The sequence below is a fragment of the Erinaceus europaeus genome, chromosome 4 (assembly GCF_950295315.1).
Source record: "Erinaceus europaeus chromosome 4, mEriEur2.1, whole genome shotgun sequence".
NCBI lineage: Eukaryota > Metazoa > Chordata > Mammalia > Eulipotyphla > Erinaceidae > Erinaceus > Erinaceus europaeus.
The window spans coordinates 66,318,492-66,342,510 of NC_080165.1; the positions used below are offsets into that span (position 1 = coordinate 66,318,492).

Sequence of the window (24,019 nt, forward strand, 5' to 3'; positions counted from 1 at the left end):
ATTTCAGGCTCAAGGGAAAAAAACCTAGTATAGCCACAGGCCCTTTGGAATATGACTAAAATATGCCTACTAGCTACCTACAAAAGGGAGACACCCCCCCAACTCTTCATCTGCACTACTCCAGCCCTTAGATTCATGATTAGTCAACAACTTGTTTGGCTTTATATGTTAACTCTCTTTTCAGCCACCAGGTTACAGATGCTATCGTGCTATTCCCTGGACAGATGACCCCACCAATGTGTCCTGGAGCTCCGATTCCCCAGAACCCAGCCCCACTAGGGAAAAAGAGAGGTAGACTGGGAGTGTGGATCAACCTGTCAATGCCCATGTTCAGTGGGGAATAAATTACAGCCAGACCTTCCACCTTCTGCATCCCACAATGACCTTGGATCCATGAACTCTCAGAGGATTAAAGAATAGAAAAGCTATCAGGGGAGAGGATGGGATACGGAATTCTGGTGGTGGGAATTGTGTGGAGTTGTACCCCTCTTATCCTATGGTTTTGTCAGTGTTTCCTTTCTATAAATAAATACATAAATAAAAGAATATGTGTTGGTCATTATGCCAGGTCCCCTGCATTGCTTAAATCTGTGGTTTATTTACATAATCATTGTTTTGCCTGAGACCCTCCCTGCCTGCAGGGTATTGGTTTAATCCCATTGGTTAGAACCTTCACAATAGCTGCTATGGGAGCTTTCTATGTTCACCCTCTTTTTTTGCTCCACACCCTCTTCTAGCCATTTCCTTTTCCCACTTGTCACTTCCGGTTAAAGATATATATAAAGCGTTTTCTCTGATCAATAAAAAAAAAATTGCATTATGTTCCCGCTCAGCCACATGTTCCAGAGTTTCTCTCTCCAGTGGTGGCGCTAGCCCAGCAAACATAGGTTTTGAAACTGGGTCTGTGTTCAAATCTGAATTTCATTACTTCCTAGCAGTGGACCTCAGGCAAGTTTCTTAGCTCTTCTGAGCAGTCTCCTCTTCTGTTACTTACTACCTGCAGTTATGGTGAATATTCAATGAGAATAGGCAGGCTCCTGCCAAAGGCACTCAACTCCTAATGGACTCTTGTCTCTACATTCCTCTGGATTTCAGGACTGTAGGGAATACTCCAGAGTAGAAAAAGGTAAAAGGGACAAGAGGGGGGAAAGAGAGAGGGAGATACCCAGAGACAGAGAAACAGAGACTTTCTGGAGCTAGCCCTTCACAACCAGCATCCATCCCACTGGAAGCTAACATAGGGGTCCCTTGTTTGCGTCCTGTTTCCAGAGTCTTCTCTTAACACCCAGCACTGTGAATGTCGTTGGAGGGATATACCTGGTGTTGCCACAGGCCTTGCCAGCTCTTGGGAACTCTAGAGGGTTTAAAATTTAAATGCCTTTGAGGGCAAGGGAAACACACCAAAATAAACAGACCTTCTGCTCTGCTGAGAAAGGGAAACTTGGCAGAGGGCCCAGAACTTTCCCCACCCCCAGCCCTCCCTAGACTTCCTCTTGTGGTTTCTCAAGAGTACAACCTGTTCTCTGGGGCCACCAGAGCCCTGGGGCAGGGGGCTGAGGCATGCCACTGATTCCACAGCACCCCACCCTAGCAGGAGGGGGAGCGGTGCATGTGTGGTCATAGCAGACCCCAGATATGTAAACTCTGAAAGTTCACATCCTGCTTACCTGCTACCTAGGCGTGGCCACTCTCCACCCTGGCATCAACAGCCTCCCCTTGGCATAGCCACAGTTTTCAGGCAGAGACAGAGAGAGACAGAGAAAGTGAAAGAGCTCAGAGCACCCAAGCTTCCTCCAATGTAGTGGGGGCCAGGCTCAAACCTGGGTCTCATGCATGGCAAAGCAGCACACTATTTCCAAATGAGTTATTTCCTCAGCGCAGTCCTCTTTCCTTTCCCCTCTCCTTTTCTTCTTAACCTTTCTTCTATTGCCGCCAGGGTTGTCACTAGGGCTTGATGTTTGCACAATGAATCCACTGATCCTGGGGCCATGTTTTTTTTAATTTGATAGGACAGAGAGAAGTTGGGGAGTGGGTAGAGAGGGAAAGAGACAGGGAGACATCCACAGCTTCCCCTCTGCAGATGGGGACCAGAGACCTTGAACCTAGGTCCCTTGTACATTATGCGCTTAACCATTATGTGTCTTGCCCCCTCCTTTTTTTTTTTTTTAAAGAATTTATTTATTTATTCATGAGAAAGGCAAAGAGAGAAAGAACCAGACATCACCCTGGTACATGTGCTGCCAGGGACTGAACTCAGGACCTCATGGTTGAGAATCCAGTGAGCATCTTCTGTGTATGTTTACTTCTTGATCATGACCATTACTCAGCTACTGAATTGGACTATTCATCTTGGGATCTAAAATGTGAGGGTCTGGGGTCAGGTAGAGAACATGCCTTAATGTATACAGATCCGGGGTTTGAGCCCCAGCACCACACGGAAGTACAGGAAATAATTTTTTTTTTTTTTTGCCTCCAGGGTTATTGCTGGGGCTCAGTGCTGGCATTACAAATCCACTGCCCCTAGTGGCTTTTCTTTTTAATTTCAGAGAGAAATTGAGAGAGGAGAAGAGATAGAAAGGGTGAAAGAAAGATAGACATACACCTGCAGACCTGCTTCACCAGTTGGGAAGTGATGCCCCCCACCCCCCACAGATGGGGAGCCAGGGACTTGAACCAGGATCCTCACACAGGTCCTTGTGCTTCATACTATGTGGGCTTAACCCGGTGCACTAGCTCCTGGCCCCCAGGAAAACTCCATGAACGATAGAATGGTGCTGTGCTGTGTCTCCTCGTTTCCACCCCCACCCCCCTCCTCCTCTTTTCTGCCTCCCCCTCTGATTCTCCTTCCCCCTCATCCTCTTCCTCCTTCTTTCTCTCCCTCTCTCTCTCTCTCTCTCTCACACACACACACACATACACTCACACTAAAAATAAAGAATGAGAAATCTGGCCGGTCCTGGAGGTGGTGGAGTGGATAAAGCATTGGACTGTCAAGCATGAGGTCTTGAATTCAATCCCTAGCAGCACATGTACCAGAGTGATGTCTAGTCCTCCCCCTCCTATTTCTCTCATTAATGAATGAAATATTAAAAAATATTTAAGAAAGAAGTGGTCCAGGATGTGGCACAGTGTATCCATGGGACTCTCAACCATGAGGTCCCTAGTTTGATCCCCGGCTGCGCATGTACCAGAGTGATGTCTGGTTCTTTCTCTTCTCCTATCTTTCTCGATAATAAATAAATAAATTCTTTTAAAAAATATATTTAAGATGGTCCGGGAGGTAACACAGTGATAAAGCTTTGGACTCTCAAGCATGAAGTCCCGAGTTTGATCCCAGTCAGCACATGTGCCAGAGTGAGTGATGTCTGGTTCTCTCTCTCTCCTCCTATCTTTCTCATAAATAAATAAAATCTTTAAAAAAATATTTAGGGAATCGGGCTGTAGCGCAGCGGGTTAAGCGCAGGTGGCGCAAAGCACAAGGACCGGCATAAGAATCCTGGTTCGAGCCCCGGCTCCCCAGCTGCAGGGGGATTGCTTCACAGGCGGTGAAACAGGTCTGCAGGTGTCTATCTTTCTCTCCTCCTCTCTGCCTTCCCCTCCTCTCTCCATTTCTCTCTGTCCTATCCAACAACAACAACAACAATAACTACAACAATAAAACAAGGACAACAAAAGGGAATAAATAAATAAAATAAATATTAAAAAAAAATTTAAGAAAGAAAGCAATTCGACTCAGGGAGGTAGCTTGAAGGTGGTACTGCACTTGCAGGAGGCCTCTACCCACTCCCTGTACCATGTTATTTCTTTTGTCTCTCTCTTTATTTTTTTTACCAGAGCACTGCTCAGCTCTGGCTTACGGTGGTGCAGGGGATTGAACCTGGGACTTTGGAGCCTCAGGCATGAGACTCTGTTTGCATAACCATTATGCTATCTACCCCTGCCCGGCCTATACCATGTTAAATAACAACAACAACAACTACAACAAGAGGGTCTCTATGTGGGCCAGGCAGTGGTGCACCAGGTTAAGCACACACATTACAGTGTGCAGGGATGCAGGTTTAAGCCCCTGGTCCCTAAATGCAGGGGGGGGGGAGCTTCACAAGTGCTAAAGTAGTGTTACAGGGGTCTCTCTGGGTCTCTCTCCTCCTCTCAAGTTCTATCTCTATTGAGAAATAAATAAACCATTTTTTAAAAATTTTTATTTTTACTAGAGCACTGCTCAGCTCTGGCTTATAGTGGTGCAGGGGATTGAACCTGGGACTTTGGAGCCTCAGGCATGAGAGTCTCTTTGCATAACCATTATCCTGTCGACCCCTGCATAAACCTATTTTTTTTAAAAAGATTTTTAATATTTATTTATTTATTCCCTTTTTTGTTGCCCTTTTTATTGTTGTAGTTATTACTGTTATTGTTACTGATGTTGTCATTGTTGCATAGGACAGAAAGAAATGGAGAGATGAGGGGAAGACAGAGGGGAAGAGAAAGATAGACACCTGCAGACCTGCTTCACTGCCTGTGAAGTGACTCCCCTCCAGGTGGGGGAGCCAGGGGCTTGAATCAGGACCCTTATGCTGGTCCTTATGCTTTGTGCCACCTGTGCTTAACCCGCTGTGCTACCTACCACCCGACTCCCATAAACCATTTTTTAAAAGATTAAAAAAAAAGAATCTCTGATTTTTTATTCCCTTTTGTTGCCCTTGTTTTATTCTTTTAGTTATTATTATTGTTGTCATCATTGTTGGACAGGACAGAGAGAAATGGAGAGAGATGGGGAAGACAGAGAGGAGGAGAGAAAGACAGACACCTGCAGACCTGCTTCACTGCTTGTGAAGCGACTCCCCTGCAGTTGAGGAGCCAGGGCTAGAACCGGGATCCTTAGGCCAGTTCTTGCACTTTGCACCACCTGCGCTTAACCAGCTGCGGTCCTAATGTGATGATTAAAACAGAAGGTCTTATAAGCAGGATTTAGAAGCATACCAACACCCGACTACCAATTTTTTTTTTTTAAGAGAGGCAGAGAAGGTGAAGAGGCAAAGAGAGTGTGCAAGTGACCACAGCACCAAACCTTCCTTCAGTGTGTGTGTGTGGGGGGGGGGGGTTGCACACACATTATTCAAGTGAACTATTTCTTCAGCCCATGACCCACCCACCCCCTTTCTTTTTAAGGTCCTCTACAATCTTAAACACTAACAAAAGAGGCATGCTGCCTTCCTTAAATGCTCAGATTCTGGCACAGCACATCCACATTGAGCTCTTTTTTGCACCAGACTTAGATTTGTTCTTCATAGTGTGTGAGATTTCCCCATGAAAACACACACACACAACCACTACCATCACCATCACCACCACCACCAGCACCACCACCTTTGTGCAGTTCCCCACACCTCCCCCTCAGGCCTGTTGGAGCTCCCTGTAAATAGCACCAGCATCCTAACACAAGTGAGTAGATGACTGGCTCTCTGGATCACTCAAGCTTCAAGGCCATAGACTCTTTTTCTGAAAGGCAAGAGCCCTTGTTCACGTGTGTATTATTTGTGGCCAGTCAAGGATGCAGACTAGCCTAATGGCTTACAACAGGACTTCTAAAATAGTGTGCTTTCAAGAAAAAAAAAATTGTTTTAAGTTCACAAAAGAGAAAGCAAACAAGGAGAAGAGAGACCAAAAAGAGGTCAAAATCACTGGCATATGGAACCAAGGATGGAGCTCAGGATCTCATACTTCCCAGCCCAGTGCTTTTTTTACCTGCTACACCACCTCCCAGGCTGCAGACTGGGATTTTCAAACCCAGCTCTGATTTGTTCTGACACCCCTTATGAAAATTTCTTATACTCCTTGTACTGGAGTTTTCTCATCTACAGAATGGAAATAATCCTACTGCTTGCTCACTGGAGACTGGAGGACTAAAGGAGGCATTCCACTAAGATAGTTAGAAGAGTGCTGACTGTGCCATACCAAGCTGGGAGAGTTGTGGCTGCTATTCTGCGTCCTCGAGGGAAGGAAGCAGCCAGGGAAGGGAAGGCACTTGGGACCTTAGAAACTGAGTCCAGAGTTGAAATAATAAGAGAAGCTTTCAGTTCGAAATTTGGAGAGAGGAGTATAGAAACTCTGACTTGTTTATATCACACACACACACACACACACACACACACACACACAGTGGTGGAAGGAAGGAGGGGGAGAAACCTCAGCACCTGAGCAAGGGCTGGGCTCCAAACTTGGGTTGCAGACATGGCAAAGGCAGAGCACTATCCAAGTGAGCTATTTTGCCAGCTCTTATTTACCATTACATCCCGAACATCCAGCTTGTACACAGTACAGCCACAGCAGAATGACAAGAAAATGAATCCACAGATTGTGCCAGTTCTCTCAAAGGAACCTGGGAAGTGGCATTGCAGAAAGATCTAATGGATCTAATGGGAAAGTAAGTTCTCTTCACCTGTCTTGATACCAAGGAGAACTGGTGTGTGTGTGTGTGTGTGTGTGTGTGTGTGTGTGTCCGCGTTGGTAAAGGTTTTGTTAAAAGGAACAGTCAGCCCAAGAAACAGGACCATTGGTAGTGCAACAGACTTAAATGTCTGAGGCACCACAGGTCCCAGGTTCAATACCTGGCATTACCATATGCCAGAGCCGAACAGTGCTCTGGTTAAAAATAATAAAAGGAACGGTTTCAAAGATCAGGGACGGGCTATTTGCATCCCAGGGCAACTTCTCCCCACCACCATCCCCTGCATTACACTAGGCGTTTCTGGGTTCTGGAAAAAATCGTCCCAGAAATTAACCTTTCGGGAGTCAGGCGATAGCGCAGCGGGTTAAGCACAGGCGGTGCAAAGCTTAAGGACCGGCGGCCTAAGGATCCCGGTTCGAGCCTCCGGCTCCCCACCTGCAGGGAGTCGCTTCACAAGCGGTGAAGCAGGTCTGCAGGTGTCTATCTTTCTTTCCCCCTCTCTGTCTTCCCCTCCTCTCTCCATTTCTGTCTGTCCTATCCAACAACAATAACATCAATAACAACAATAACTACAGCAATAAAACAAGGGCAACAAAAGGGAATAAATAAAATAAATATTAAAAAAAAAGAAATTAAGCTTTCCTCAAATTCATTCTGTTCATTCCTATTTCTTCCCCATGTCTCCACAGTGATTTGTAAAGAAAGCAGGAACTGTTCCAGGGTCTCCTTTTGCATCTCAATGCCCAATAGCTCTGTGAAATCAGTAAGTGCCCCTTCAAAGCAGTCTACCACTTCTCTGTCCCATGAGTCATTCACCTAGACCCCAAATTCAAATGCCGCTTCCTTCTTGGCACTTTATCTCTGTCCTGTGACCCACAGTCAGCATTCTATACAGTGGCAGATACACAGCGGGTGCCACTGGTAAGCAAGTAAGTTCATGCTGCCTTGGAAACAGCAATCTGCAGCCATTCCCTTCGCGAGCACTTTAAAAGAGGCTAAGACCTCCCTGGTGCATCCACCAGGAAACACCGAGGATGAACATGCAACTCTGTGCATGCTTGGAAGCCTCTGTATAGACATCTACAGGACTCAGAGTTTTAAGGGGCTTTCCTGCCTTTCAAGTCCACGCAGAACAAGTCACTCCGAGAGAAAGTGAGCCAAGCTATGGTGGGCAAGTGGGAGGCGATCAGACCACGCAGACCCCCCCCACCCCCCTGGGGTCCACCCAGAGCTTCGAGGCCTCAGAGGAAGAGGTTAATGAGGACCCCTGCCCCACCCACCCATCCTGGCTTCGCCGGCCCTCAAACCCTACCTCCTTGGTAGGTGAGCCCCCGAAGCACAGATCCTGGTCACAGAAGCTCTCCAGCCGCCTCAGGCTGTAGTATTTCGGGGTACGTATTTGTACATTGGGTGGGTGTTGGGGGGGAAGCCGTAGCAACCTCCAGCACCCAGGCCCCGCGTGCACGCTCTCACCACACACACCCGCCCCCAAACAAGCAGTCTCCGCCCCCAAACAAGCAGTCTCCACCCCCGCGCGCTCAGGGTGTTTACAAAGTCTGTGCCCCGCGGCGGATCCGGGGTTTAAAGCTGGGCAGGAAGTGGGGACGAGGGGGCGGGGGAGGCAAGGGGCCTGGTGCTCAGCCCCGGGGAGACTCGGGCTGCAGCTCCTCCCTGCGCCGCCTGCGGGTCCTCGCAGGCTCGGGGGCTGGTTCACGTGTCCAGACTTTAGCTTTCTGGGCGTTTGCGCTCAGACACGCGCCACTCTGGAAATAGACGCCGCCAGACACTGCTGCTTGTCCCCTTACGAATAGACTGGTACTGGCCGTTTGAGCAAATCGGCTTTTTCTCTCGCGCCAACCTTCATCCTCGCCCCGTTATCCATTACCCTCTTCGCCCAGTAGATAATATACCCGCAGTTCCATAGCTGGCGAGTGTTAGGATCCGAACTCCTGATGCGGCTCCCGCTTAAGGAGCCCTGTTCTTGAGGGGCTGTTGGACCAGTGCGCAGAAAACCACCGGCACCTGGTGGATGCGACGCGCTGGGAGGAAGGCGGGCAGGGGACAGAGCCTCCTGCTACCTGCTCGGTCCCCTGGCTCGCCCTGCAAAACCTGCGGAATAAGTGGGAAACCAGGGCTAGGTGGATATCAGGCTCCAGCTACAAGCCACGGGCGAGCTCCCGGGTCGCCGGCACAACAAAAGTTTTCCCGACATTCCTGCTCAGAAGCATCTCCTGCGGGGAAGCATAAGTATATAGATTCCCCGGGCCGGGTGGTGGCGCATCTGGTTGAGTGCACGTTACAGTGCACGAGGACCTAGGTTCGAGCCCCCGGTCACCACCTGCAGGGGGAAGGCTTTGCGAATGAATGAAGCAGGGCTTCAGGTGTTTGTCTCTCGCCCTCCCTATCTCCCCCTTCCCTCTGGATTTCTGGCTGTCTTTATCCAATAAATAAAGTTTTTTTTTTGTTACCTATTTTACTATATATATTTTTTTGAATTCATAAATTTTTTATTTAAGAAAGGATTAGTGAACAAAAGCATAAGGTAGGAGGGGTACAACTCCACACAATTCCCACCACCCAATCCCCATAACCCACCCCCTCCCATGGTAGCTTTCCCATTCTCTATCCCTCTGGGAGCATGGACCCAGGGTCCTTGAGGGTTGCAGAAGGTAGAAGGTCTGGCTTCTGTAATTGCTTCCCCGCTGAACATGGGCGTTGACTGGTCGGTCCATACCCCCAGTCTGCCTCTCTCTTTCCCTAGTAGGGTGTGTCTCTGGGGAAGCTGAGCTCCAGGACACATTGGTGGGGTCTTCAATCCAGGGAAGCCTAGCCAGCATCCTGGTGGCATCTGGAACCTGGTGATTGAAAAGAGAGTTAACATATGAAGCCAAACAATTTGTTGAGCAATCATGGATCCCAAGCTTGGAGTAGTGGAGAGGAAGTGTTAGGGAGGTACTCACTGCAAACTCTAGTGTAATCCTGCTTTCAGGTATATATTTTGCAGTAGTTTATGGATACGTGTGCACATAAGCTCTCTCTCACAGAAACTGGTGTATATCTAGGTTATGGGACTTTGTTAGAAAGTGAACCACCTGAGATGAAATTAGAGTGTACTATTAAAGGAAAGGTCTCACCCGAGTAATGAAGCTGAAGGGTTGTCATTCCACACGTGAAGTCTCTGGATACAGTCTGAGGTGGAGCATGTTGAGATGGCAATCGTTGCTTTGGTTAGGTTGTGATCGGCGGATGCAATATTATTTGGTTTGGATTGGGAGATGCATACGGGAAAGTGGGCCCTATCCAAGGGTGCCAGAACTGGGGGAAGTAGGGGCTCTATAGTGAAGATGTGAGGTTCCTGCTGTCTTAGGGTTCAATAAATAAAGTTTTTTTAAAAAAAGGTTTATAGATTCCCAGGTGCCCCCATTCCAAGAGAGAGTCGCTGGACTGGGCCAACCAGGTGCTACTAAACAATCAGGCAAGTTTGGATCATTCCAAGGGAGTCCTCTTTTATTTTTCTGAAAAGCAGTTTCATCTTTAAATGTGTTAAATGGAGCGCGCATTTTCTGCGGTCAACTCCCGGGTTTCTGGGGGTCTGGAGGACCCTTCCCTCACTTGGAGTCACGTGAATCGGTGTACTCATGCGCGCGCCCCCTATCCTACAGGGCTGCAACAAATCACGGGCACGCGCCGCCCCGCCTCTCCCCGTGACTACAACTCCCATCCTGCCCCGCGCTCCGCACATTACGCCAGAGCAAGATGGCCGACACGGCGGCTACTGCCGGGGCCGGCAGCTCCGGAACGGTAAGGTTCGAAGGCCGAGGGCCTAAGACAGGAGACTTTGAGTATTCTGTAACTCTGTCCTAGCATGGGCAACAACCTCGTGTCCAGAAACCCAGCCCCAAGATGAACTCCGAGTGAAGGAGGCCCTTTCAAGCCGTACACGCGTCCCCTCCTCAGGACTTGGCGGCGGCCTCCTATGTTCTCATTGGCTTGTCCCCTGTTGAGGTTGGGAAACAGAAGCGAATCTTGATTGGTCCGAAGAGGCCTTTCCTGTCTTCTGATTGGCTATCCAGAGTTGGGCGGGATTTCCATTTCAAAATACTTAGTTTTCTTGCTTGTCTTGGTTTTTAATCCTACTCCTTTATGTCCTTAGTATTGTTTTGACTTTTTAAATTATCTTTATTTTTATTAGATAGAAACAGCAATTCGGAGGAATGGGAAGAGAGACAGAGAGACACCGGCAGCCCTGCTTCACCAGTTGTGAAGCTTTCCCTCTGCAGGTAGGGACCAGGGACCCAAACCTGGGTCCTTGCGCAGTGTAACATGTGCAGCCAGCCAGGTGCGCCACCACCCAACCCCCTGTTTTAATTTTCACTGTTAGTGAAATGGTGTAGAGATGGTTGAGAGGAGGAACTGAGCAAGAGCCAGAAAGGGCGCATCTTTTCCCTTTGAGCGATAGACATGAATTTAATGCGTTCATCAGCTACGTGTTTTGATTATGTAGCTCGGCGGGTTAAGCGCACATGTCGCAAAGCACAAGCACCGGCATAAGCACCGGTTTGAGCTTCCAGCTCCCCACCTTCAGGGGGGTTGCTTCACGGCCAGTGAAGCTGGTCAACAGGTGTCTTTTTTTTCTTTTCTTTTTTTTTAAGCAGAGCACTGCTCAGCTCTAGCTTATGGCGGTGTGGGGGATTGAACCTGGGACTTGAGAGCCTCAGGCATGAAAGTCTCTTTGTATAACCATTATGCTATACCCCCGTCCAGCAGGTGTCTATCTTTCTCTCCCCCTCTCTGTCCTCCCCTCTTCTCTCAATTTCTCTCTGTCCTTTCCAACAACAACAATTATAACAATAATAATAATAGCAACAAGGGTAACAAGAAGGGCAACAAAATGGGAAAAATGGCCTCCAGGAGCAGTGGATTCGTAGTGCAGGCACCGAGCCCCAGCAATAACCCTGGAGACAAAAAAAAAAAAAAGAAGGGGGGAAAAGTGGAAAGTAAAAAGCAGTCATGTACGTTATTAGAACTTTAAGTTTTAAAAAAGACATAAATAGGGGGTTGGCCGGTAGCGCAGCAGGTTAAGCGCACGTGGCTCAAAGCGCAAGGACCTATGTAAGTATCCGGGTTTGAGCCTCCAGCTCCTGACCTGCAGGGGAGTCACTTCACAGGAGGTGAAGCAGGTCTGCAGGTGTCTATCTTTCTCTCCTCCTCTCTCCATTTCTGTTTGTCCTATCCAGCAATGACGACATCAGTAACAACAATAATAACTACAACAACTAGAAACAAGGGCAACAAAAGGAAAAATAAATAAATAAATATTTTTTTAAAAGATAAAGATGTGAAAACTGTGGTTATCATTGGGAGGGCAGGGCACAGAACTTTAGTGGTGGGTGCATTGTAGAACTCTATAATTTTTTTAATTTTAATTAATTTGTTTATAAAATGGAAACACTGACAAGACCATAGGTTAAGAGGGGTACAGTTACCACCACCAGAGCTCCGTATCCCATCCCCTCCCCTGATAGCTTTCCTATTCTTTAACCCCCTGGGAGTATGGACCCAAGGTTATTATGGGCTACAGAAAGTGGAAGGTCTGGCTTCTGTAATTGCTTCCCCACTGAAAGTGGGTGTTGACAGGTGGATCCATACTCCTAGCCTGCCTCTCTTTCCTTAGTGGGGCAGGGCTCTGGGGAAGCAGAGCTCCAGGACACATTGGTGGGGTTATCTGTCCAAGGAAGTCCTGTTGGCATCATGGTAGCATCTGGAACCTGGTGACCGAAAAAGAGTTAACACAGAAAGCCATACAAATTGTTGACTAATCATGAACCTAAAGGCTGGAATATTGCAGATGAATATTTGGGGTCTCCGTTTTGGAAAAAGTTAGTAGGTCTGTTTTAGGTATAATACGCTGTAATCTTACAATGTTGTAAACCACACTATTCATCATGATTTTTTTTTAAAAATTATTTTCCCTTTTGTTGCCCTTGTTTTTTATTGTTGTAGTCATTAAATAGGACAGAGAGAAATGGAGAGAGGAGGGGAAGACAGGAGGAGAAAAAGATAGACACCTGTAGACTTGCTTTACTGCTTGTGAAGCGACTCCCCTGCAGGTGAGGAAGCGGGGGCTCAAACCCGTATCCTTACGTGGGTCCTTGTGCTTTGCGCCACGTGCGCTTAACCCACTGCGCTACCGCCCGACTCCCTCATCATAAATTTTTTAAAAGGCTTGTAAAAAACAAAAGTTGGGGGTCAGGCGGTAGTGCATTGATTTAAGCACCCATGGCGCTTAGCAAAAGGACCGGCGCAACGATCCTGGTTCGAGCCCTGGCTCCCCCACCTTTTGGTGGTGGGGTCACTTCAGGAATGTTGAAATAGGTCTGCAGGTGTCTTTCCCACTCTCTGTCTTCCCCTCTTCTCTCGATATCTCTCTGTGCTGTCCAATAACGGTGACATCAATAACAGCAAAAATAATAACCACAACAATGATAAAACAAGGGCAACAAAAGGGGGGGGAGCCTTCTGGTGCAGTGGATTCGTGGTGCAGGCACCGAGCCCCAACAATAACCCTGGAGGCAAACAAAAAAAAGACACTTTTTGGGGAAAAAATAATTTTAAGCCTTAGGTGGGTGGAAAGGCTGTTTACATTTTAAGAACACTTGATCAGAATCTTTAAGTCGGGAGTCGGGCGGTAGCACAGCGGGTTAAGCGCACATGGAGCAAAGCAAGGGCAGATGTAAGGATCCCGGTTCGCCCCCGGCTCCCCACCTGCAGGGAAGTCGCTTCCCAGACAGTGAAGCAGGTCTGCATGTGTCTATCTTTCTCTCCCCCTCTCTGTCTTCCCCTCCTCTCTCCATTTCTCTCTGCCCTATTTAACAACCACAACATCAATAACAACAACAATAATAACTACAACAACACTAGAAAGACAACAAGGGCAACAAAAGGGAAAATAAATAAATAAATAATTTTTTTTTAATCTGTAAGTCTAGGGGCCTTTTCATGAGTGAGTCCCAGGGTTTAGATCGTTAAAAGTACGGAGAACAAAGGGGTGGAGCTCCACAGTGGTAAGAGTGCTGTCTTGACCTCTGTCTTCCTCTCTTTCTAAAAATAGAAAATAAAATTTGCAGCAGGGGGTGGCTCAGCAAGAAATTTTACATATAGGCCATGGTGGGTTCCACCTAAACATTAAGCACTTTCACATTTTATTAAGCATAGGTTAATAAGTATTTAGCAAAAGAACTTTAAGTGGCCATTGGCAGTGTGTGAACTGTGCAATTTCATTTTTGTGCTGTGGCTGAAATCTTTCTGGACTGGTGCTTCACAGAGATCAGGAAGTAAACAGTCTACTAACCCTGCTGATAACTACCATCTGGCCCGGAGAAGAACTCTGCAAGTGGTTGTGAGCTCCTTGCTGACAGAGGCAGGGTTTGAGAGTGCTGAGAAAGCATCTGTGGAAACCTTGACAGAAATGCTGCAGAGCTGTGAGTATGGGGAAATACTAGGCTTGCTCTGAGTCAGCTAAACATCTGTTCTGTGACTTGCATTGTGTTAGTATTAGAGTGAATTTAAGAGGAAAAAAAACTTAATACTGTGACTTATAGGCTTTGCAATCTGGCATGGGTATGTCATTCTGCTTTTGTTTTTATTTTTGTTTGCCACTTAGCTTTTAAATCCAACTCTGTAGCCACTGCTGTACCTCCCAGGCCACCAGTCTTCCACTTAATTGAGCAAGTCACTGAACCTCAGTTCCCTTATTTGTGAAATGAAATAATTTATACCTTGTAGAGTTGTAACTAAGTGGTACCAACATTGTAAACTCTTTTATTATTTTGCATTTATTTACTTATTTGTTTTTCCTTTAGGGTTATCACTGGAGCTTGGTGCCTGCACTACAAATCCAGCACTCCAGGCAGCTTCTTTTCTTTTCTTTTTTTCTTCTGTTTCCTTCTTCTTCTAATTTTATTTGATAGGACAGAGAGAAATTGAGAGGGGAGGGGAGGGAGAGAGAGACCAGGAACTCGTGGTGGAGCGGGAACGCAATGCAATATTGATCAGAGACAATGCTTTTAATATCTTAGAAATCGGGGGTCGGGCGGTGGCGCAGTGGGTTAAGCGCACGTGGCGCAAAGCGCAGGGACCAGTGTAGGGATCCTGGTTCGAGCCCCCGGCTCCCCACCTGCAGTGGAGTCGCTTCACGGGCGGTGAAGCAGGTCTGCAGGTGTCTATCTTTCTCTCCCCCTCTCTCTCTGTCTTCCCCTCCTCTCTCCATTTCTCTCTGTCCTATCCAACAACAAAGCAACGTCAACAATGGCAATGATGACCGCAGCGAGGCTGCAGCAACTAGGGCAACAAAGGGGGGGAGAAATGACCTCCAGGAGTGGTGGATTCATGGTGCAGGCACCGAGCCCAGCAATAACCCTGGAGGGGAAAAAAAAAAAGAAAGAAAAAAAAAATCTTAGAAATCCTACGTGGCAAATCGGAAAAGGAAATGGCTAGGAAAGGGGGTGGAGAAAAGAGCGTGAAGGTAGAAAGCTTCCATAGCAGCTGTTGCGAAGGTTCTAACCAGTGGGATTAAACCATTACCCTGCAGGCAAGGTGGGTCTCAGGCAAAACAATGATTATGTAAATAGACCACACTATCAGCAATGCAGCTTGGAGCAGGGGGGAGCTGGTTTAATGTCCAACAGAGGGTGATGACACACAGCGTTAAGCACACATAGTACAAAGCACAAGGACCCGGGCAAGGATCCAGGTTCTAGACCCACTTACAGGGGAGTCGCTTCACAAGCAGTGAAGCAGGTCTGCAGGCGTCCTTCTCTTCCCCTCTCTATCTTTCTCTCCCCTCTCAATTTTTATCTGTCCTATTTAATAAAATGAAAAAGAAAAAAAGAAAAAGGAATGACCACCAGAAACTGGATTTGTAGTGCTGGCACTGAGCCCCAGAGATAACCTGGAGGCAAAAAAAAGGGAGAGATGGCTACTGGCAGATGATGGTTTTCACTGCTCTTGAAGCGTCTCTGCTGCAGGTGAGGAATGGGGGGCTCAAACCCCAGTACTTGCACATAGTGCTATGTGAGCTTAACTGGGTGAACTACCAACCCAGCCTCCCACATTGTAAACTCTTCATGACTTATAGATGCTATTATTATTTGCTGTTTGCTCTGTGTCAAAGAATTTACAGTTTTGTTGGATGGTCAAAATAAATTACCATGAAACTGATGCTACAGCATTATATGATCAAATGCTATATGATATAAAATGAGAATGAATAAGTATTATAAAGTAGATAAAAACAACTTCAAAAGGAAATGTCAAAAGGCTTCTGAAGCGATCTCACTGAGGCTTTCTGCATATATAATATGTCTCCCAGTTGAGACCTTACTTGTTTACTAGGATGGGGGTGAAGAATGGAAGAACTGAAGGTGTTTGGGGGAAGTAAAAGAAAGATTAGGGTAGAGAGAGAAAATGAACAGTGATATAGATTAAACAATTTTCTGGGAGTCGGGCTGTAGCGCAGGTGGCGCAAAGCACAAGGACCGGCATAAGGATCCCGGTTCGAACCCCGGCTCCCCACCTGCAGGGGAGTCACTTCACAGGCGGTGAAGCAGGTCTGTAGGTGTCTGTCTTTCTCTCCTCCCTCTCTGTCTTCCCCTCCTCTCTCCATTTCTCTCTGTCCTATCCAACAACGACAACAACAATAATAACTACAACAATAAAACAACAAGGGCAACAAAAGGGAATAAATAAATAAAATAAATATTATTTAAAAAAAAATAAACAATTTTCTACCTTAGTGGGATGCTCTGGAGCAGTGAGTGCTCCTTTTAGTATCCCTTATCAGTCCAAAAAGGCCCTGCCCCTCTGTACTTGTACGTGTGACTAGTTACACGATGAGGGATACCCCAGGAAAGGCTTGATTTAGGGAAAGGTTGTTCTGGGCAGCTGATGTTTACAGCATATCAGTGCCAATTGTCTCCCTAAAGCAATGCTTTTCAAATGCTTGGGTGCTTCATTAGATCTTTTTTTTTTTTTTTTTTTAAGAACTATTTATTGGGGGTGAGAGGCGATGATAGCATAATGGTGATACAAAGAGGCTTTTTAGTTTATTTTTTTTATTTTATTTTTGAGAGAAATGCAGAGAGAGAGAGAGAGAGAAACACCAGAGCACTGCTCAGCTCTGGCTTATGGTGGTGTGGGGGATTGAACCTGGGATTTAGGAGCCTCAGGCATGAGAGTCTGTTTGCATAACCATTATGCTATCTCCCCCACCCACAAAGAGGCTTTTATGCCTGAAGTTTCAAAGTCCTAGGTTCAACTCCCTGTACCACCATAATTCAGAGCTGAGAGTGCTCTGGTATCTATTTCTCATTAAAATAAAAAATAAAAAATATATATGTTTTAAAATTTTTTATATTTATTTTACCTTTTGCTGCCCTTTTTTATTGTTGTTGTAGTTATTGTTGTTATTGATGTCGTCGTTGTTGGATAGGATGGAGAGAAATGGAGAGAGGAGGGGAAGGCAGAGGTGGAGAGAAAGATAGACACCTGCAGACCTGCTTCACCGCCTGTGAAACGACTCCCCTGTAGGTGGGAGCTGGGGACTCGAACCGGGATTCTTATGCTGGTCCTTGCGCTTGGCGCCACATGCGCTTAATCCGCTGTGCTACCTCCCGGCTCCCAAAAAAATATATTTTTAGAAAGAATTATTTATTGAGGACTAGGGAGACAACATAAAAGTTAATGGTAAGATAACTTTCATGTCTGAGCTACTAAAGGCCCCGGGTTCATCCCTAGTACTACCATGAGCTAGAGCTGAGCAGTGCTCTAGTAGTAGTAGTAACAGTAATAATAATAAGGAATTATTTATTTATTTGCAGGGCCGGGAAGTGGTGCACCCTGTTGAGTATACACATAACTAAGCACAGGGACCCAGGTTTGAGCCCCACTCCCAACCTGTAAGGGGGATAATTCACTAAAAGTGAAGCAGGTCTGCAAATATCTTCCTTTCTCCCTCTCTGTCTCCTCCCCTCTTAATTTCTTTCTGTGCTATGCAAAAAAAAAAAAAAAGGAAAGAAAAGAGAAATGGCTGTCAGGAGCAGTGGATTCGTAATGCACCAAGTCCCAGCAATAACCCTGGAGGAAATTATTAATTAATTAATGAAAAAATAGGGCCCAGGCCGTACCGCATCAGATTAAGCACACATAGTACTAAGCACAAGGATCCTGGTTTGAACCCCTGGCTTCCCACCTACAGGGGGTCACTTCACAAACAGTGAAGCAGATCCTTTTCTGTCTTCCAAGATCTGAACCCTGCCCCCCACCCCAGGGTCTTTTACTCTGGTGCAGTACAACAACTCAAGTTCCTTTCTGCTTTGTGTTTTCCTTTCTGTTCTTATTTTTCAACTTCTGTTTATGAGTGAGATCATCCCATATTCTTCCTTCTCTTTCTGGCTGATTTTTTTCTTAACATGATTTGTTTAAGCTCCATCCAAGATGAGGTGAAGAAAGGCCCTGAATTTATTTCCCTTTAAAGAATAATTTAATACTCTATTGCATGCATATACTACATTTTGTTTATCCATTAATTTGTTGAGTACTGGATTATTTCTCTCTCTTGATTCTTATAAACAATAGCACTGTGAATATTGGCTTTATTTTATTTTTTTTTTTTTTTACCAGAGCACTGCTCAGCTCTGGCTTATGGTGGTGTGGGGGATTGAAGCTGGGACTTTGGAGCTTCAGGCACGAGAGTCTCTTTACATAACCATTATGCTATCTATCCTCTGCCCGCACTGTGAATTTTGGGATACAAATTCCTGCTTGAGTTCCTGCTTTCAATTCATTTGGGTATATACCTTGGAGTAAAATTGTTGGCTCGTGTAATAATTCTATATTTAGCTTTCTAGGAACTCAGAATAAGACTTTATGCCTTTGATCCTTTTGTAGACATTTCTGAAATTGGAAGGAGTGCCAAGTCTTACTGTGAACACACAGCCAGGACCCAGCCCACACTGTCGGATATTGTGGTCACACTGGTTGAGATGGGTGAGTGCGCCTCCATTCTCCAGTTCTTCAATGCAACTGAGTTGGAGTTATGAGAGAGAGAAGTGCCAAGGTCATGTTGTTGAATGTTCTTTGAATTTTCTTGTGATTCTGCTAGTTTGCTTGAGTTAAAGCTAACTCTTCCTCTTGATCAAGGGAAGATTTCACTAAACTTATTTAGGAGACCCCCTAATTTCCAGATGGGGAATTCTGCCAGAGCTGGTTTGGAGTGGCAGCACAGTGCTCATGTTAGGAGTATAAGCTATTTTGCGACAGTATTATCCCCACACACACGCACCCAATCCATGCTTGCTATCTGTTGGTTTAGGCAATGATTTTGTTTTTTCTATCTTAGGTTTCAATGTGGACACACTCCCTGCTTATGCAAAACGGTCTCAGAGAATGGTCATCACTGCCCGTAAGTGACTTTGAACTGAGATACTTAGTACGTGTGAGATACATTACACAAGAGTAATGCTCATGAGGTGAACTAATTGCACAGGGCAAGGATCAGTTTCATGGATAACTTCTTTCCTGTAGAAAGCCTCCCATTATTTGAGGTTACTGCAGTGTAATTTTTGTTAGGTTATGTATATTAGGTTTGTTCAGTCACTAGAAAATTAAATCTTTTCTGAGATGTTGCTGTAGTTCTTCTGCTTTAGTTCACTGCTCCTGAAGAATAACCCTTGCTCTTTGAAAGATTGGAAAGTCCTTTTTCTTCCTTCCACCAAAGGTCCGTCAGCTATGGCCTGTAGACCTGAAGCTTCTCTGCATATGCCTCATTGTTGTTTTAAGGTGGCACATGGAATGGACCGAGTGCCTTGCATGTGTGTTATTCTACTGGGAACAGGTTTCTTTTCTTTCTTCTTTTTAAAAAATATTTATTCATTCATTTATTTATTTTCCCCTTTGTTGCCCTTTTGTTGTTGTTGTTGTAGTAATTGTTGTTCTTATTAATGTCGTTGTTGTTGGATAGGACAGAGAGAAATGGTGAGAGGAAAGGGAGAGAAAGATAGACAGCTGCAGACCGGCTTGTGAAGCGACTCCCCTGCAGATGGGGAGGGGGGGCTCAAACCAGGATCCTTATGCCGGTCCTTGTGCTTTGCGCCACCCACTGTGCTACCTCCCGACTCCCTTCTTAAAATTTTTTAATATTTATTTTCCCTTTTATTGCCCTTATTATTATAGTTATTATTGTTGTTATTATTGATGTTGTTGTCTCTACCAGGTGAGCCATCTCCCAGCTTGTGTCATGTCTTTATATGTAAATGTAGTCACATTGATTTAAGATCTTTGGTTACTTATGGTTGTGATGGCAGAGTTGAGTTTTTGTGAAGACATTATGTCTTATAAAACCTAAAGTGTTTATTATCGGTTACTTTACACAAAAAGTGTGATGACCCCTACTTGGCTACTGTTTGGGTTTGTAATACCAATGGGGAAGTTTCTAGATTTATTTTCTTATCACTTTTTTTTTTTTTTTGACACTGGCATCTTGTTGAGAACTTCCCTCTCATATTGAAAGTGGAAAGTACCATTTTCAACTCTTTTCCTATCATTAACCTGCATTTACTCATTGTGGCCTGTTATCTTTGTTTTATCACAGCTACCTATTCTTCCTGAGATGTAGGCAGGCAGATTGTCATACATAGGAATATCACCTATGGTCCTCCAGAAGGGCTAGGCATTGCGGGGGTGACTTTCTCACATCCTTAAGCCGTTAAAGGTCTTTAAAAAATTTTTTTTTTAATATTTATTTATTCCCTTTTGTTGCCCTTGTTGTTTTATTGTTGTAGTTATTACTGATGTTGTTGCTGTTGGGTAGGACAGAGAGAAATGTAGAGAGGAGGGGAAGACAGAGGGGGAGAGAAAGATAGACACCTGCAGACCTGCTTTACTGCCTGTGAAGTGACTCCCCTGCAGGTGGTGAGCCGGGGGCTCAAACCAGGATCTGTACTCTGGTCCTTGTGCTGTGTGCCACCTGCACTTAACCCGTGCTACCGCCCGACTCCCACCATTAAAGGTCTTTTAGTGATAGAAATAAAAAGTGTCTATTACATAGGACACTGGAGTCTAGCATTTACTTTGAGAAAAGGAGGCTTTAGGTAGAGACCCAAGACCTTAAATAGAGGAATAACTAGTTGTGATTCTGTTGCAGCTCCAGTGACTAATCAGCCAGTGACCCCAAAGGCCCTCACTGCTGGGCAGAACCGACCGCACCCACCGCACATTCCCAGCCATTTTCCTGAGTTTCCAGACCCCCACACCTACATCAAAACTCCGGTGAGTGAGGAGGCCGTCTTGGGGACTAGGACTAAGAAAGAGTCTGTTCTTAAGACCTGTCAGATTACAGTTCAAAAAATTATGATCAAAAGGAGTTCCAGGGAGTCAGGCGGTAGCGCAGCAGGTTAAGCACACATGGTGCAAAGCGCAAGGACCGGCATGAGGATCCTGGTTTGAGCCCCCGGCTCCTCACCTGCAGGGGAATCCCTTCACAGGCGGTGAAGCAAGTCTGCAGGTGTCTGTCTTTCTCTCCCCCTCTCTGTCTTCCCCTCCTCTCTCCATTTCTCTCTGTCCTATCCAACAACGACATCAATAACAACAACAATAATAACTACAACAGTAAAGAAACAACAAGAGCAACAAAACGGAATAAATAAATAAATATTTAAAAAAAAAAAAAGGAGTTCCAGGGGGCCAGGAGGTAGCACGAGTTAGGCACACATGGTGTGAAGCGTAAGGACCTGCCTAAGGATCTCAGTTCAATTTCCTGTCTCTCCACCTGCAAGGTGGTTGCTTCACAAGTGGTGAATCAGGTCTGCAGGTGTCTATCTTTCTCTCTCTCTTCCTTTCTGTCTTCCCCTCCCCTCTCCATTTCTGTCTGTCCTTTCCAACAACAAGGGCAGCAAAATGGGAAATGGCTTCCAGGAGCAGTGGATTTGTGCACCGAGCCCCAATGATAACCTTGGAGACTGAAAAAGAAAAAACAGCTCCAAACTTAGAATGTCTTTCCTTCTTGAGAAACAGTTTGGTAGAAGAGAATTATGTTCTCTTGTTTGCTGAATATATATACATATATATTCAGAGGGAGAGAGAAAGAAGCCTGCAGACCCACTTCACCACTCATGAAGTGTCCTCCCAGCAGGTAGGGAGCAAGTACCCAAACCCAGGTCTTTGTACATGGCAATGTGTGCACTTAACTTCAGTGTGCAGTAGCCCATCCCCCAAGATCTATTTTATATTTTACACATTTGAGAGTATTTCACATGAGTCAGAGAAGAGAGAGAGAAGCCACAGTATCATCCTGGTATCAAACCAGGAACCTGAAACATGCAAGGTTGTACCAGTTGAATTGTTTCCCTAGTTGCTTTTTTTTTTTTTTTTTAAATCAAGTGCCCAGGAATGAACCACCAAGTAGCCTCCCTGAACAAGTTGTTTCATTTTTTATTTCTCTGGAAGCAGGGTCGGGGAAAATACACTATAGCGCTATTTTCACCATCCATGATGCTCCCTCAGAGCTCAGGGCTCTAACTGTACCAGGCGAGTTACCTCTTGGCACCCAGCGTCTGTTTCTCAGAGAGAATTTTTGAAATAGCATGTCATTTTGTGTGAGTTGACTTAGGAAAACCAAAATAGGACAGTGCTCGAGTCCACTTAATCAGCCACTTATACAGCAGGATGCCATGTTTTTGTTTGTTTGTTTCAATGTATTTCTTTATTTTGCCTCCAGGGTTATCGCTGGGGCTCAGTGCCAGCACTACAAATCCACTGCTCCTGGAGGCCATTTTTCCCATTTTGTTGTGGTTGTTGTTATAGCTGTTGTTGTTGTTGTTGGATAGGACAGAGAGAAATCGAGAGAGAAGGGGATCACACAGGGGAGGAGAGAAAGAAAAACACTGCAGACCTGCTTCACCGCCCGTGAAGTGACCCCCCCTGCAGGTGGCAAGCTAGGGGCTTGAACCAGGGGCCTTATGTCGGTCCTTGTGCTTTGTGCCATGTGCACTTAACCTTCTGCACTACCACTCACCCCGCCTCCCCCCCCCCCTTTTTTTTTTGGCACTGATGGCCTGAGGCAGTTCCTGTCAGAGCTTCCCTGGGGGCATTCCAACTCTTCCTTCAGAATGTTTCTCCTACCTGAGACCAGTCATTTGGAGCAAAACAAAGACCCAGTGTCAATCACTAAAAGTGGATATTTATACCTTCCTTATTTATTTATTTTTTTGCCTCCACTACAAATCCACTGCTCCGGGCAGTCATCTTTCTTTTTTCTCCGTTGTTATTATTGCTGTTGTTGCTGAATAGGACAGAGAAATTGAAAGAGGAGGGGAAGACAAGGGGAGCTACAGACCTGTAAAACTACCCCCCTGCAGGTGGGGAGCCAGGCGCATGAACCAGGATCCTTGTCCTGTCCTTGGGATTCGCACTATGTGCAATTAACCCCATGCGCAACCGCCTGGTCCCCACCTTCCTTATTTCTTAATATTAAAATTCAGTATGAATGGTAGTTGTTTTGTTTGTTTTTTCCTGTCCTTCCACAGGTCTTTGAGGATCTCTGCTATAAATTGACAACAGAGGGTGTGGTAGGCGGGTCCAGCACTAGCAAGGCAGGGACACAGGAGAGCAGAGTGCCATGCTGATACTACTGTAGTGTTTTTGCTCTTCTCTTTTTAGACATACCGAGAACCGGTGTCAGACTACCAAGTCCTGCGGGAGAAGGCTGCCTCCCAGAGACGAGATGTAGAGCGGGCACTCACCCGTTTCATGGCCAAGACTGGCAAGACCCAGAGTCTTTTCAAAGATGATGTCAGCACATTTCCATGTGAGATCTACCACCCACTCAGGCCCTGTCTGTCATATGAGATAATCATATCATCTTTTCTTTAGCTCAGCATGGTAGAAAGAAATGAAAAGGCCGGGGGCTGGGCGGTAGCGCAGCGGGTTAAGCACACATGGCACAAAGAAGGACCAGCATAAGGATCTGGGTTCAAGTCCCCGGCTCCCCACCTGCAGGGGAGTCACTTCACAGGCGGTGAAGCAGGTCTGCAGGTGTCTTTCTCTCCTCTGTCTTCCCCTCCTCTCTCCATTTCTTTCTGTGCTATCCAACAACATCAGTAACAACAACAATAATAATAACCACAACGATGATACAACAACAAGGGCAACAAAAGGGGAAAAAGATGGCTTCTAGGAGCAGTGGATTCATGAGGGGCAGGCACTGAGCCCCAGCAATAACCCTGGAGGGAAGGAAAAAAAAAAGAGAGAAATGAAAATGCCTTATCCTTACCTTTGGTACAACTTGTCCTTCAGGCCTCTGCATCCTTTTCCCAGGTTTTAAAGTCCTTGTCCCTAACTTAAGGTTTCAAAATAGTAATAGCTCAACCTCAGTAAGATTGGCTGAGGTGCATTGAATCACTTTAAGTGGCTAAGCTTTGGACATCAGAGCAAGACTAGGTTGTGGAAGTGGTACCCCTGGTAGTAGAAGGGACATTGGCATCAGGGGACACAGATGTTACTGAACATCTGCCAGGCTTT

The 24,019-nt window shown here is 45.9% G+C and overlaps 2 protein-coding genes across 5 annotated transcripts in view; one reads left to right on the forward strand and one right to left on the reverse strand.

The window, feature by feature from the left end:
- Positions 1-7,925, reverse strand: part of CCND3 (cyclin D3) — a 169,544-nt gene extending 161,619 nt beyond the window's left edge. Inside the window, exon 1 of the mRNA XM_060189821.1 lies at positions 7,758-7,925. The gene's annotated coding sequence lies outside the window, so the exon portion shown is untranslated. The remainder of the gene's footprint in view (positions 1-7,757) is intronic.
- A 2,234-nt stretch (positions 7,926-10,159) lies between these two features.
- Positions 10,160-24,019, forward strand: part of TAF8 (TATA-box binding protein associated factor 8) — a 43,570-nt gene continuing 29,710 nt past the window's right edge. For 3 of the 4 annotated variants that reach the window (XM_060189817.1, XM_016191151.2, XM_060189816.1), the window contains exons 1-6: positions 10,161-10,246; positions 13,770-13,926; positions 18,392-18,490; positions 18,843-18,905; positions 20,646-20,770; positions 23,159-23,306. In XM_060189817.1, coding sequence (XP_060045800.1) covers positions 10,202-10,246; positions 13,770-13,926; positions 18,392-18,490; positions 18,843-18,905; positions 20,646-20,770; positions 23,159-23,306 — 637 coding nt within the window. In that variant the 5' untranslated portion in view covers positions 10,161-10,201. Of the gene's footprint in view, positions 10,247-13,769; positions 13,927-18,391; positions 18,491-18,842; positions 18,906-20,645; positions 20,771-23,158; positions 23,307-24,019 lie in introns of all 4 variants that reach the window. The other variant, XM_060189815.1, reaches the window with a different exon arrangement.